This window comes from Bufo bufo, chromosome 3 (genome assembly GCF_905171765.1).
Source record: "Bufo bufo chromosome 3, aBufBuf1.1, whole genome shotgun sequence".
Lineage (NCBI taxonomy): Eukaryota > Metazoa > Chordata > Amphibia > Anura > Bufonidae > Bufo > Bufo bufo.
Genome location: NC_053391.1, coordinates 441,625,579 through 441,638,459, shown reverse-complemented (window position 1 = coordinate 441,638,459; position 12,881 = coordinate 441,625,579). Strand labels below are relative to the sequence as shown.

Below are 12,881 nucleotides of genomic sequence, written 5' to 3'. Positions count from 1 at the left end.
TCATCTTTGACCCTTCATGTTATATTGATTTAACGGTTCCTTTCTAAGCATACATTCTAGATTATGCGTATTAATCTTTGATGTGATTTACATTTACTTAGAAATAATGACTAAGCTTGTCTTTCATTTACATAATCAGATCCAGAAGTACACCCTCAAAATGAAGACTACTGGGGACATGTGAATCCCATAGGCCCCCGAGCTTGTTATGATGAGGGGAAGCGCGTAGCTGAGACAATGTGCTATGCATATATGAAACAGGTTGGTTATCTTATTATGTATGCAGAGTAATCTGCAATGCGCATTGCCTGTTCTGTAGATATTGGTCAGACTAGGGATGAGCGAATCGACTTCGGATGAAACATCTGAAGTCGATTTGCATCAAACGGTTTTATTACTGTACGGAGTGAGCAAAGTTAGAATGAGCCGAAGTTATTACTTTGTGAAGTCTCGCGAGACTTTGCATAATAACTTTATAAATTGATTTCTACTGTAAAAAAAACATTTCCCTAATTGTGGTTCGGTTCCAAGGTACCACTTGGAACCGAACTCAAGTTCAGGAAATAGTTTTTTTTACAGTAGAAATCAATTTATGAAGTGATCATGTGAAGTCTTGCAAGACTTCACAAAGTAATAACTTCGGCTCATCGGAGCCAATACATTCTAATACTGTACGGCGTGCTCGCTCCGTACAGTATTCAAAAAAAGTTTTATGCAAATAGACTTCAGATGTTTCATCTGAAGTCGATTCGCTCGTCCCTAGGTCAGACCACTGTTCATAGAAGAACAGTTTCATTGTTAAAGAGGACCTGTAACCTGACATGTCTGTTATAGTAACTCCTTGTATTCCACAGCTGCGGCCTTCTCCGACTTTTCCTAGCTCATGAGGCATCACGTTCATCAGTCACATGGCCTAGGCGCAGATCAGCCCCATAGAAGTGAATGTGGCTGAGCTGCGATACCAAGCACAGCCGCTATAAAATGTATAGACCTGTGCTTGGTAAGCAAAGAGAAGACTGCGGCACTACTGCGGGCGCCGGTGCCTTCTCAAACGGTTCATTGGCAGGGGTCCTGACACCCCACCGATCAGATGCTGATGACCTACCTATCCAGAGGATAGGTTTTCAGTAAAAAAACAACTCTCAAAACCCTTTTTAAGGGATTGTCTCAGTTCAGCAAACAGCATTTATCACGTAGACAAAGTTCATACAAGGCACTTACTAATGTATTGTGAGTGTCCATATTGCAGTGCTCCAGACTAAAAAAAATATCAAGGAGCCATTGGCTCCTAACCTGAAAAATTTAGGAGCCAAATTATATTTTGCCATCTGGGGCCCTGTATTGCCTCCTTTGCTGGCCTGATTAATTTTTTCCATCACATTATACACTGCTCGTTTCATTGGAAAAATGAAGCCATCATAGGCAATATGGACAATTACAATACCTTTAGTAAGTGCCTTGTATTAACTTAGTCTACATGATAAATGCCATTTGCTGAACCAAGACAACACCTTTAACCCTTTCTACCCCGGAGGTTTTTTAGTTTTTGCGTTTTCGTTTTGCGCTCCCTGCCTTCCCAGAGCATAACCTCTTTATTTGTCTGTTCACATAGGCATATAAGGGCTTGTTTTTTTGCAGGACAAGTTGTACTTTCCAACGCCATTATTTAATATTGCATATGATGTAGTGGCAAGCGGGAAAAAAAATTCCAAATGGGGTGAAATTGAAAAAAAAAAAAAAGCAATTCCACCACAGTTTTACAGGTTTTTTATTTACGACGTTCGATGTGCGATAAAACTGACCAGTTACTTTTATCCTACAGGTCAGTTTGAATCCGGTGATACCTTGTATGTGTAGTTTTTCTTGCGAGTTTATTTTCTCGTCTACATATTTTGACCCCAAAAACTTTTTTTTGTAATTATGTGTATGGAGCTGTGTGGGGGCTATTTTTTTGCAGGGCGATATACCATTCTGGGGTGTGTATGACTTTTTGATCACTTTTTTTATTACATTTTATTTTTTTTTTTGAAAATGAAGCAACCAAAAAGCAGTCATTTTGACACTTTTTTCCGTTTTGCTGTTTGTCGTATAGGGAATATATTTCTCGCCCATATTCCTTGGGGGACACAGGAAACCATGGGTATAGCTCTGCTCCCTAGGAGGCGTGACACTAAGTGAAAGCTGTAAGCCCCTCCTCCATCAGCTATACCCTTCAGCCTGGAGAAGAGACTGCCAGTTTTTGCTTAGTGTCCAAGGAGGCAAGACACTCCCTGCGCACTAGACCCCTCTGTTTCTCCCGGGGTTGAGTTGCGCCAGTGCCGGTAATTCCGCACTGCCGCCTCCCCCCACAGAAGACAAGGTGGACCAGGGCAGCCTCGCTCCCCTGCGTCCCGCCAGCTCAGGGTCGCCCGCACGCCAAGTCCCTCCCCCGGCTTCCTGCCACTGCGGTGCCAGGAGCTGAAGGGGCGACCCCCGCTGGATGGACTGAGGGCGAAGACAGCGTATGGTGAGAGTGGCTGCTCCAGCCTCCCCTTCCTCCCTCCCACCGCTGCTACATCCCCCATGGCCGCTGCTACATCCCCCATGGCCGCTGCTACATCCCCCATGGCCGCTGCTACATCCCCCATGGCCACTGCTACATCCCCATGGCCACTGCTACATGGCCACTGCTACATGGCCACTGCTACATCGATTCCCCCCCCCAACCCCCTCCCCCCACCCCCGGGCATATCGGGACCGTTACCGGGCAGGGGAGTTTATCTGGGCAAGTCCTTGGCTGGGACGCTGCCTTCAGAGGACGGCTGCAGGCAAAAAGCAAGCCGTCTGCCACATCCAGGCGCGGCGGGGGCCGCTTACTTGGCGTGAACGGCACCATTTCATATTGGCCGGCACTTCATCCCCTTTGGGGTTAAAATCATTTTGCCGCGCGCGCGCGGCTCTGCTTCTTCTTCAGCGCGGCAGAGGGGGGGCGGAGCTTCCTACATGCGCTCCGCTACTTCCGGTTTCATCGGGCTCCACTTCTCAGTGCTGCGTGGAGTCCTCTCTGCCGTGTGATCCTGAAGCCAGTCATCTCCGTGCTGCTGCCTCTCCTCCACAGCCTCCTCAGTCTGTTCCCCTTACCGCTGCCGCTTGCATCATCCGGGTCTGGTAGGACTGTTAACCCCCTTTGTGCCACCACTTTTCTTTGGGGTCTCCCACTTTAAGTGCAGCATCTTTTTTCACCATGTCAGACCCTTCTGCAGCCGCCAAGCCTTGGTACCATGCCTGTACTGCTTGTAGGGAACCCTTTCCCCGGGGGCAGTCTGATCCGCACTGTACTGCATGCCGAGCTCCACCGCAGCCTCAGTCGCCCGCTGTGTCGCTCCCTGCTTCCTCTGACCCGCCTGACTGGGCTAGATCCCTGTCCCAGGCCGTGGAAAGCCTCACTCATGTCGTGGGCCGCCTAATAGACAGGCCACCTACCCCGCAGGACGCCTCTCTGACTGTCGCGCCCTCCGGGTCCACTGCTTCTGCCGCTGCAGCGGGTTCACTCTCTCTTAGTGACCCCTCCCGAGCTAGGCACTCTCAGAAGCGTATTAGAGTAGAGCGAGCCTCCTCCTCTGAGGCCTCACTCTCCCCGCCACGCGTGCGCACCCAGACGAGCCTCTCCTCTCCAAAGGATTCGCTCTCTGAAGGTGAATTGGCGGTTTCAGATTTGGAAATGGACTCGGCCCTGCCGTCCAAGTTAGCCTCAGCGATGGGTCAACTCATCTCTGATATTCGTGACACCTTTAAGGTGCAGGATGATCCTCCTAGCTCTGACGCAGCTAGCGTCTCCTTTATCAGACCGTCCTTCCGCTTCTGCATGCGGGTCTTGGGGCAGATGGTTGCCTGCTTCGAGGCGATCCCATTTGCGCAGTTTCACTCCCGCCCTCTCCAACGGGCGATCCTCTCCTCCTGGGACAAATCGCCGGAGTCTCTGGATCATCCCTTCCATCTATCGCCTCCGGTGCGGTCATCTCTCCGCTGGTGGTTGCAGTCCCCTCTTCTGGGCAGGTCCTTTCTGCCGCTCAACTGGTTGGTGGTTACAACCGATGCCAGTCTCTTGGGCTGGGGAGGCGTGTTTCCTCCCCGATCCGTCCAGGGCATTTGGTCTCCATCGGAGTCCAAACTCTCGATCAATGTCCTGGAGCTGAGAGCGGCCCTTCTGTCTCTGCGACACTGGACTCATCTGCTGAAGGGTCATCCAGTTCGTGTGCAATCGGACAACGCCACGGCCGTGGCGTACATAAACCACCAGGGGGGCACTCGCAGCGTTGCAGCAATGCGGGAGGTCACCAGCATTCTCCGTTGGGCGGAAGCCCACGTCCCGGCCCTATCTGCAATTTTTATTCCAGGGGTGGACAATTGGGCGGCGGACTTCCTCAGTCGCACCACCGTCGACCCCGGCGAGTGGTCTCTTCACCCGGAGGTGTTCGAGGCCATTTGCCTTCGTTGGGGCATACCGGACGTGGACCTCATGGCCTCCAAATTCAATCACAAGGTCCCCGCCTATCTGTCCAGGGCCAGGGATCCGGGAGCCTGCGGAGCCGACGCCCTCGTTCTTCCTTGGCGAGGCTTCGCGCGTCCATACATTTTCCCTCCCATCCCACTCCTGCCCAAGGTCCTTCGGAAGATCGCGGCGGAAGGCGTCTCGGTGATTCTGGTCGCTCCGGACTGGCCCCGCCGGTCTTGGTATGCCGACCTCATGCTCCTCCTGGCAGACGCGCCCTGGCCGCTGCCCGCCAGGGAAGATCTTCTCTCTCAGGGACCAATCTTCCACCCGCGTTTAAGGTCCCTACGTTTGACGGCGTGGTTGTTGAGACCACCGTCCTGACACGTAGGGGTTTTTCTGCGGACGTCGTCCGCACCATGATCCGCGCCCGTAAGCCGTCCTCTTCTAGGATCTATTATAGGACCTGGAGGACCTATTTGGGGTTCTGTGCCGATCTGGGGATTCCTCCGCTCCGCTTTTCTCTCCCCACCGTTTTGTCCTTCCTGCAGAGCGGACTTGCCCAAGGTCTGGGCCTTAGTTCTTTGAAGGGTCAGGTGTCTGCGCTGTCCATTTTGTTTCAGCGCCCACTGGCCCCCCTTGGTCCTGTCAAGACCTTCCTTCAGGGCGTGGCTCACGCGGTTCCCCCGTACCGTCCTCCGGTACCGCCCTGGGACCTGAACCTGGTTCTCTCAGCGCTCCAGGCTTCTCCTTTCGAGCCTCTGCGGACGGTTTCCTTGCGACTTCTGTCCTGCAAGGTTATTTTCCTTGTAGCCGTCACCTCTCTTCGGAGGGTGTCCGAATTGGCTGCACTCTCCTATCTGGAACCTTTCCTAGTGTTCCACCAGGACAAGGTAGTTCTTCGTCCGGTCCCTTCCTTCCTTCCTAAGGTGGTCTCCGCCTTTCATCTGAACGAGGACATCGTTCTCCCCTCTTTGTGTCCTTCCCCTTCCCACCCGCGGGAGAGGAAGCTTCATCGCCTGGACGTTGTCAGGGCGCTCAAGGTTTACCTGGAGGTAACCAGCTCTTTCAGGCGTACTGACTCGCTCTTTGTGGTTCCGGAGGGGTCGCGCAGAGGGATGGCGGCATCCAAAGTTGCTATCGCCCGTTTTGTCAAGATGGCTGTTACTGAGGCTTATCTCGCCAAGGGCAAGGTTCCGCCCCTCGGTGTTACCGCTCACTCCACTAGAGCGGTCGGGGCTTCCTGGGCTCAGAGGAATCGGGCTTCTACGGAGCAGATTTGCAAGGCGGCCACTTGGTCCTCCTTGCACACCTTCACCAAGTTCTACAGGGTGCATACTCATGCGTCGGCTGACGCTGCTTTAGGCCGTCTGGTGTTGCAGGCGGCAGTTGATTGATGCCTCTGGTGTTGGTCTAGTTTGATCTGGTCCCTCCCTTCTGGGACTGCTCTGGAACGTCCCATGGTTTCCTGTGTCCCCCAAGGAATATGGGCGAGAAAAGGAGACTTTTGTATTACTTACCAGTAAAGTCTCTTTCTCGCTCTTCCTTGGGGGACACAGCACCCGCCCTTCATTTGGGTTACAGTTGTGGTTCCGGCTTGGTTGCCCCCGTTGGGGCTCGACAGTTCTTTTTCCGGTTGGTGGTTATCTTTCACTACTTGGACACGCAACTGGCAGTCTCTTCTCCAGGCTGAAGGGTATAGCTGATGGAGGAGGGGCTTACAGCTTTCACTTAGTGTCACGCCTCCTAGGGAGCAGAGCTATACCCATGGTTTCCTGTGTCCCCCAAGGAAGAGCGAGAAAGAGACTTTACTGGTAAGTAATACAAAAGTCTCCTTTTTTATACTATGGGCGTTTTCGCACATTGCGACACCCATGATGTGTATTATTTTTTTTTTTTCGTTTTTTTTTTTTCATTTTTATTTTGGGAAAAGGGGGGGTGATTTGAATGTTTTTTTTTTTTTTTATATATATATATTTTTAAAAACTTTATTTTATTTATTTTTTTACACTTCTTTTTTATAATTCCCATAGGGAACTATAACAAGCAATCATTAGATTGCTATTCTCATAGACCCCAATGCACTAGCATTGGAATCTATTAGAAAATTGCTATTTTCCTATGGAGCCCTATTGCAGGAAAGGGCTCCATAGGAAATATTATGCTGCAGCCTCCTGTCATTCACAAAGACAGGGGCTGCTGCACACAAGCTCCGGCTCCTCCGATCGGGAGGCGGAGCATCACCGAAGCGCGCGCATCTGGTGTTTCACGCGCTCAGATGCATCTGAGGGGTTAAATGTCCGCGATCGGCATTACTGCCGGTTGCGGACATTAGCCGCGGGTGTCTGCTATAAGAAACAGCAGGCCACCCGCGGCTATAGCACCCGCTCCGTTCAGGAGCTGGCGCCATCTTTAAAGACTTGGCCAGCGCCATACTATTACGGCGCTGGTCGGGAAAGGGTTAAGGACCTGACAGTCTGAGATCAATGAAAATTTTGTAATTCTTAATTTGTCCTGCGATGGTGCTGCAGATGAATTCAATGCTTGCTGCCATGTTCCCTGCTTACTGAGTCCCTGCAGAAGGGCAACCTATGATCAGCTTATTGTCTGGGAGCCTTGAATAAAAGTGACCCTTCCAGTTTCTGTATACCATATTTCAGGCCATTCACTGTACTTTTTAGACTGAGTCTGAGTAAGGTACCTTTACTTAAAGGGGTTGTCCCACCAATAGAAACGTATCCCCTGTCCACAGAATAGGAGATAAGTATCTGGTTATAGAGGAGTGGAGAATGCCACAAATGAGGTGCCTGTGCGCTGTCACTCCAGTGGACTCCGTAAGAATGCCGAAGAGAAGTACGCCGTTCCTTTATCTTCAGCAGTCCCATAGAGTTGAATAAAGGAGCAGCACAAATGCATGGCCACCATTCACTTCGGGAGCTCTGGGACCTAGTTGTGATCAGTTGGACCCCCAACGATCAGATACATATCCCCTATCCTTTGGGATAGGTGATACATTCTTATGGTGGGCTAAATCCTTTACATTTTTATGGTATTATTTCCTCTTGCATGTGTCTGTATTTTTTGAACAATAGAATAAAGGACTCCAATTCAAACCAATGTGGATTGAACTGAAGCTGAAGTATGGATTTTTCTCAGCAGTAATCATAGCCATTTCTATGGAGATTTAAAAGAAAAAGCATTATCCAATTTTTTTTTAATTTTTTTTTAAAGTATACCTTATTGTTTTGTAGAAGTTAAATCTTAGTCTTCACATATTAGAACAGAAAAGTACCTTTGGGATTTGCTTTGAAAAATATGTACTAGTTTCTCAAATCTGCCCCGATCAACAATAAGGGGTTCTTTGAAGAGCTCACCCTGCGGTTACTTAGACTAGGGCTAAACGGATGAAAGGTCCTCTTTAACTCTCAACAGTCCATGACTGCAGGGACCAATATACTTTAAGTGCTGCTGTGACCTCTCAGTACTGCTCCCTTTACTGTTGGCTTATCTCCCAAGAGGCTGGGACTTCATAAAGATCTGTGTAGTCAGAAAAGCCTTCTAGGTAGTTGATGTTGAGTATCCTCCTCGCCTCATGCAGCTTCCTTCTTACAGCTGCCATTCAAGACCCTTGCTTTCACCATTAAAATTAAATCTGCAATAATAATTTTCATGCTTCTTTGTAAAAACCTCCAAAGTTCAGAGAGGCTCTGCCTCGTATCATCCAAATAATCTTGAGCGCTTTCATTGAAGATGAGCTCTGGGCTCGGGGGTGGTCCAGCCATTGTCCTAGTTCTTCACAGTAGTGTGCTGGAGGTCATTATCTGATTTTGGAATTATTTTGTTCCCAATATGCAATACCAGGCCTGGTCTCTATACAATGTATGGCACTTCGGTTTGTTTGCTGTGAGGAGACCATAGGGCTGCTTTCAAACAGCTGGTTTGTTGAGGTACAGGGTATCAGACTCCCATTGCCAAGATGGTGGTGATCTATTCTGAGGATAGACCATCAATATCCAACTCCCAGAAAAATCCTTTAATGACCAATTTTTGACTGTGCATTAAATAAGCTAAAAGGTGTTCTCTAAACTCCTGGTTTTGTTGGCAGGAAGGTGTGGAGGTCAGGGTGGCTCGGATATTTAATACCTTTGGGCCACGTATGCACATGAACGATGGAAGAGTCGTTAGTAACTTCGTACTGCAAGCACTTCAAGGAGAACCTTTAACTGTAAGTACAAAATGGCACTTCACTCACTCTTGGTCTGAAGTAAGTCTGAGCTCATATTCTTAAGGTACATTTACACTGTGCCGATGAGAGGACGATGGTCAGGAAGGAAGCCTTCCCTCCTCATAGCTGCCTGCTCATTAGTGGTGGTGTAGCACTACATTTACATTTAGCGATCACCTCCATGGTATGAGGATGAGTGATGGCTACCACCATGGTTCGTCCTCATACAGCTGAGTACGGTCTGCTGCCCAGAAACAGTGACTGAGGCTGTCCGCATTTTACATCACTTCACCCGAAGAACAGGCAGATCATCGAGAACGAGCGTTCGTAGGAGCGTTGAGTTCCAAAAATCTTCCCCACAATTGTGCGGCTCAAATAAGACATTATCCTCTGTTATAAGCATCCTGCCTTTCCCCTACCACTTTACATTCTATGCACTGAACCTTTTAGTGGGATTAAGCTGAAGATGTTTGTCTCTGTGGCATACATGGTGAGACGATGGAAAATTGAATCGTCAGTGACATCAGCTCTATGAAAAAGCTTAATAAGCTAAGGCTACTTTCACACTTGCGGTTTGAGAATCCGGCAGGCAGTTCCGTCGCCGGAACTGCCTGCCGGATCCCGAAATCCGTATGCAAACGGATATCATTTGTAGACAGATCCGGATTTGGATCCGTCTGACAAATGGAAATGGATCCCGTATTTATTTTTTCGCATTTTTAAAGGTCTGCGCATGCGCAGACAGGGAAACTGGATCCGGTTTTCTGGAAAACTTGGTACTGGATCCGGCATTAATACATTTCAATGGGAATTAATGCCGGATCTGGCATTCTGGCAAGTGTTCCAGAATTTTGGCCGGCGAAAATACCGCAGCATGCTGTAAAGGGACTGAACTGAAGACATCCTGATGCATACTGAACGGATTGCTTTCCATTCAGAATGCATTAGGATAAAACTGAAGCAATTTTTTTCCTGTTATTGAGCCCCTAGGACGGAACTCAATACCGAAAAAGAATAACGCTAGTGTGAAAGTCCCCTTAGTAAAATAAGATTGTCCAAGGTTTTCCTGGCACATCTTGGTTAAAGAGGACCTTTCACCTGTATAAACTATGGTAACTGAGTATGCTGACATGTAGAGCGGCGCCCGGGGATCTCACTGCACTTACTATTATCCCCGGGCGCCGCTCCGTTCTCCCGTTATAGGCTCCGGTACCTTTGCTTCTTAAGTTATAGTAGGCGGTGTCTTCCCTTGTCCTGTGGGCGTCTCCTTCGCCTAGGCTGCAGCGCTGGCCAATCGCAGCGCACAGCTCACAGCCTGGGAGGTTTTTTTCTCCCAGGCTGTGAGCTGTGCGCTGCGATTGGCCAGAGCTGCAGCCTAGGAGAAGGAGACGCCCACAGGACAAGGGAAGACACCGCCTACTATAACTTAAGAAGCAAAGGTACCGGAGCCTATAACGGGAGAACGGAGCGGCGCCCGGGGATAATAGTAAGTGCAGTGAGATCCCCGGGCGCCGCTCTATATGGCAGCATACTCAGTTCATATAGTTTATACAGGTGAAAGGTCCTCTTTAAAGGCATATTTGCCTTTCGGTATTTCTTTATCTCGTCTCATTTTTTTGGGACAAATGGTTTCATCATGATATCTGCATTCTTGACTTTAGCTGAATGATCATTAAAGGGGTATCCCAGAATTGGGTCCCTTTTTAATTAAGCGCTATAGCTTGAGGTGCCTAATAAAAGAATCGTACTCTCCTGTTCCCCGACACCCTTGCTCTGTTCGGGGAAATATCCAGTCCCCAAATTGTTTTAGATACCACACGCTGGTGGGCTTAATTAAAATGGGACCGCCTTTAATTTTTGTATCCTATATATACACATGGGCATGTCCTATTTGCTGCTCTTTAGTAAGTGAGAGAACCCGTAAAGATTTGGGTAGTGCCTATACAAGCACAGTAGGCTCTGGTCAGATCACGTTTGTGTAACAATAGAGGACCCGTTTAGCATGTATGTGAACGTAGTCTTACCTTATATGACTCGCGGTTCATCTGGTATTAGGAACATGGCACTCTAGTGCAATTGGTTATGTTTTAGCACAATTCATTAATGATATTTTGATCTTTGTTGCAACAGAGCCAAACTTGTACCCAGATGTCCCCTTTAGTCCCATAGAGCTGCATGGGGCGGCAGACACACATGCGTATCTGCCATTCAAACGGGAGGAAGTGCCCTGTTCTCCTCACCGATGGGCCCCAGCGGTCAAAACCTCAACAATCACTTATCCCCTATCATGTGGATTGTAATGGAAAGTGAGGAGGCGTGCAGGTCAGACACAGACCCTGTAAATGCGTAGGTCTGTGTATGAACAAAATGGAGATTTATTGCCTATGGCAACCAATCAGATTCCACTTTTCATTTTTCCTCCTCTGGAAAATGAAAGGTGGATTATGGTTGGTTGCTATTGGCAATTAACGCAGTTTTCCTTTACACCAGTTTTGAGAAATCTCCCCCAATGTCTATTTGCAGAGTGGCTTCACTTCTCGTTTTAGATCAAGATGGCATTTCCTAATGTACTGCTCCTTATAGAACTGTTCTTAGGGTCCATTCACATGTCCGTAAGTGTTTTGCGGATCCGCAAAACACTGACACCTGCAATTTGCGGACAGCACATCGCAGACACTATAATATAAAATGCCTTTTCTGGTCCGCAATTGCGGACAAGAATAGGACATGTTCTATTTTTTTCAGGAACGGAATTGTGGATCCCGAAAATGCGGATTCGCATCCGTTCCAGCACCATTGAAAGTGAATGGGTCCATAAATTGCGGTACGGATGCGGACCCAAATTACGGACGTGTGAATGGACCTTTACAGAAGGAACAATGTGAAAATGACCCCACAAGGGTATATTATGTCTATTCTGCCTTGTAGTGAAGTCCTCTGAAGGTGGATCTTTATTTTATACCTTTACTGTTTTTTACTTATATGTATTCACTTGTGACTGATTAGTATAGGGTTATTTATGTCAACATCCACTTTCTGTGGTTTTTACTGGTTATTTATTTCTAGGTATATGGATCGGGGTCACAGACCAGAGCATTTCAATATGTCAGGTTGGTGTTTCCACTTTTTATTCTGCTCCTATTTCACCATACTTACTGTATATTGACCCATTTCTGACTAACGCCATATCACCCAAGTCTCCAGTAGATGTCATAGGTCCGGATCTCTTCAGCTATTAAGTATGTATTAGGGAATTGATGTCAGTGCACTTCCATAAAAGATAAATGTTCTTACCAGGAAAACCCTCAGTAAATTTGATTTGGTACTGCTTAGAGTAGCACACTGTGGTACCAGTTATGATCAGATGCGTAAGTTTATTACAAAAAAAAATAGTAATCGTGTGCCAAGTTATCCACGTATAAAACATAGTGTAGCTTGAAACGGTTTCAAGACGCACAGAATGCCTTGGAATTGTAGCTAAGCCTAATGCTGAGTTACTGCCGTTTTCTGCAACGCTCAGTCATGAATAGAAGTGCTATTGCCCTCTATTGGCCAATTTATGTAATCACATTTGCATTCACGTGTATTTATGTATGCGTCTGTCACGTGTGTGTATGTATATATACACACACCTCTCATATATATATATATATATATATATATATATATATATATATATATATATATATATATATATATACATACATATACAGATAGAGGTGTGTGTGTGTATATATATATATATATATATATATATATATATATATATAAATACACTGCTCAAAAAAATAAAGGGAACACAAAAATAACACATCCTAGATCTGAATTAATTAAATATTCTTCTGAAATACTTTGTTCTTTACATAGTTGAATGTGCTGACAACAAAATCACACACAAAAATAAAAAAATGGAAATCAAATTTTTCAACCCATGGAGGTCTGGATTTGGAGTCACCCTCAAAATTAAAGTGTAAAAACACACTACAGGCTGATCCAACTTTGATGTAATGTCCTTAAAACAAGTCAAAATGAGGCTCAGTAGTGTGTGTGGCCTCCACGTGCCTGTATGACCTCCCTACAACGACTGTGCATGCTCCTGATGAGGTGGCGGACGGTCTCCTGAGGGATCTCCTCCCAGACCTGGACTAAAGCATCTGCCAACTCCTGGACAGTCTGTGGTGCAAC

At 47.4% G+C, this 12,881-nt stretch overlaps 1 protein-coding gene across 3 annotated transcripts in view; it reads left to right on the top strand.

Moving 5' to 3' along the window:
* Window positions 1–12,881, top strand: part of UXS1 (UDP-glucuronate decarboxylase 1) — an 86,649-nt gene that overhangs the window by 51,221 nt on the left and 22,547 nt on the right. For all 3 annotated transcript variants that reach the window (XM_040425057.1, XM_040425055.1, XM_040425056.1), the window contains exons 9-11: window positions 140–261; window positions 8,577–8,696; window positions 11,763–11,806. In XM_040425057.1, coding sequence (XP_040280991.1) covers window positions 140–261; window positions 8,577–8,696; window positions 11,763–11,806 — 286 coding nt within the window. The remainder of the gene's footprint in view (window positions 1–139; window positions 262–8,576; window positions 8,697–11,762; window positions 11,807–12,881) is intronic.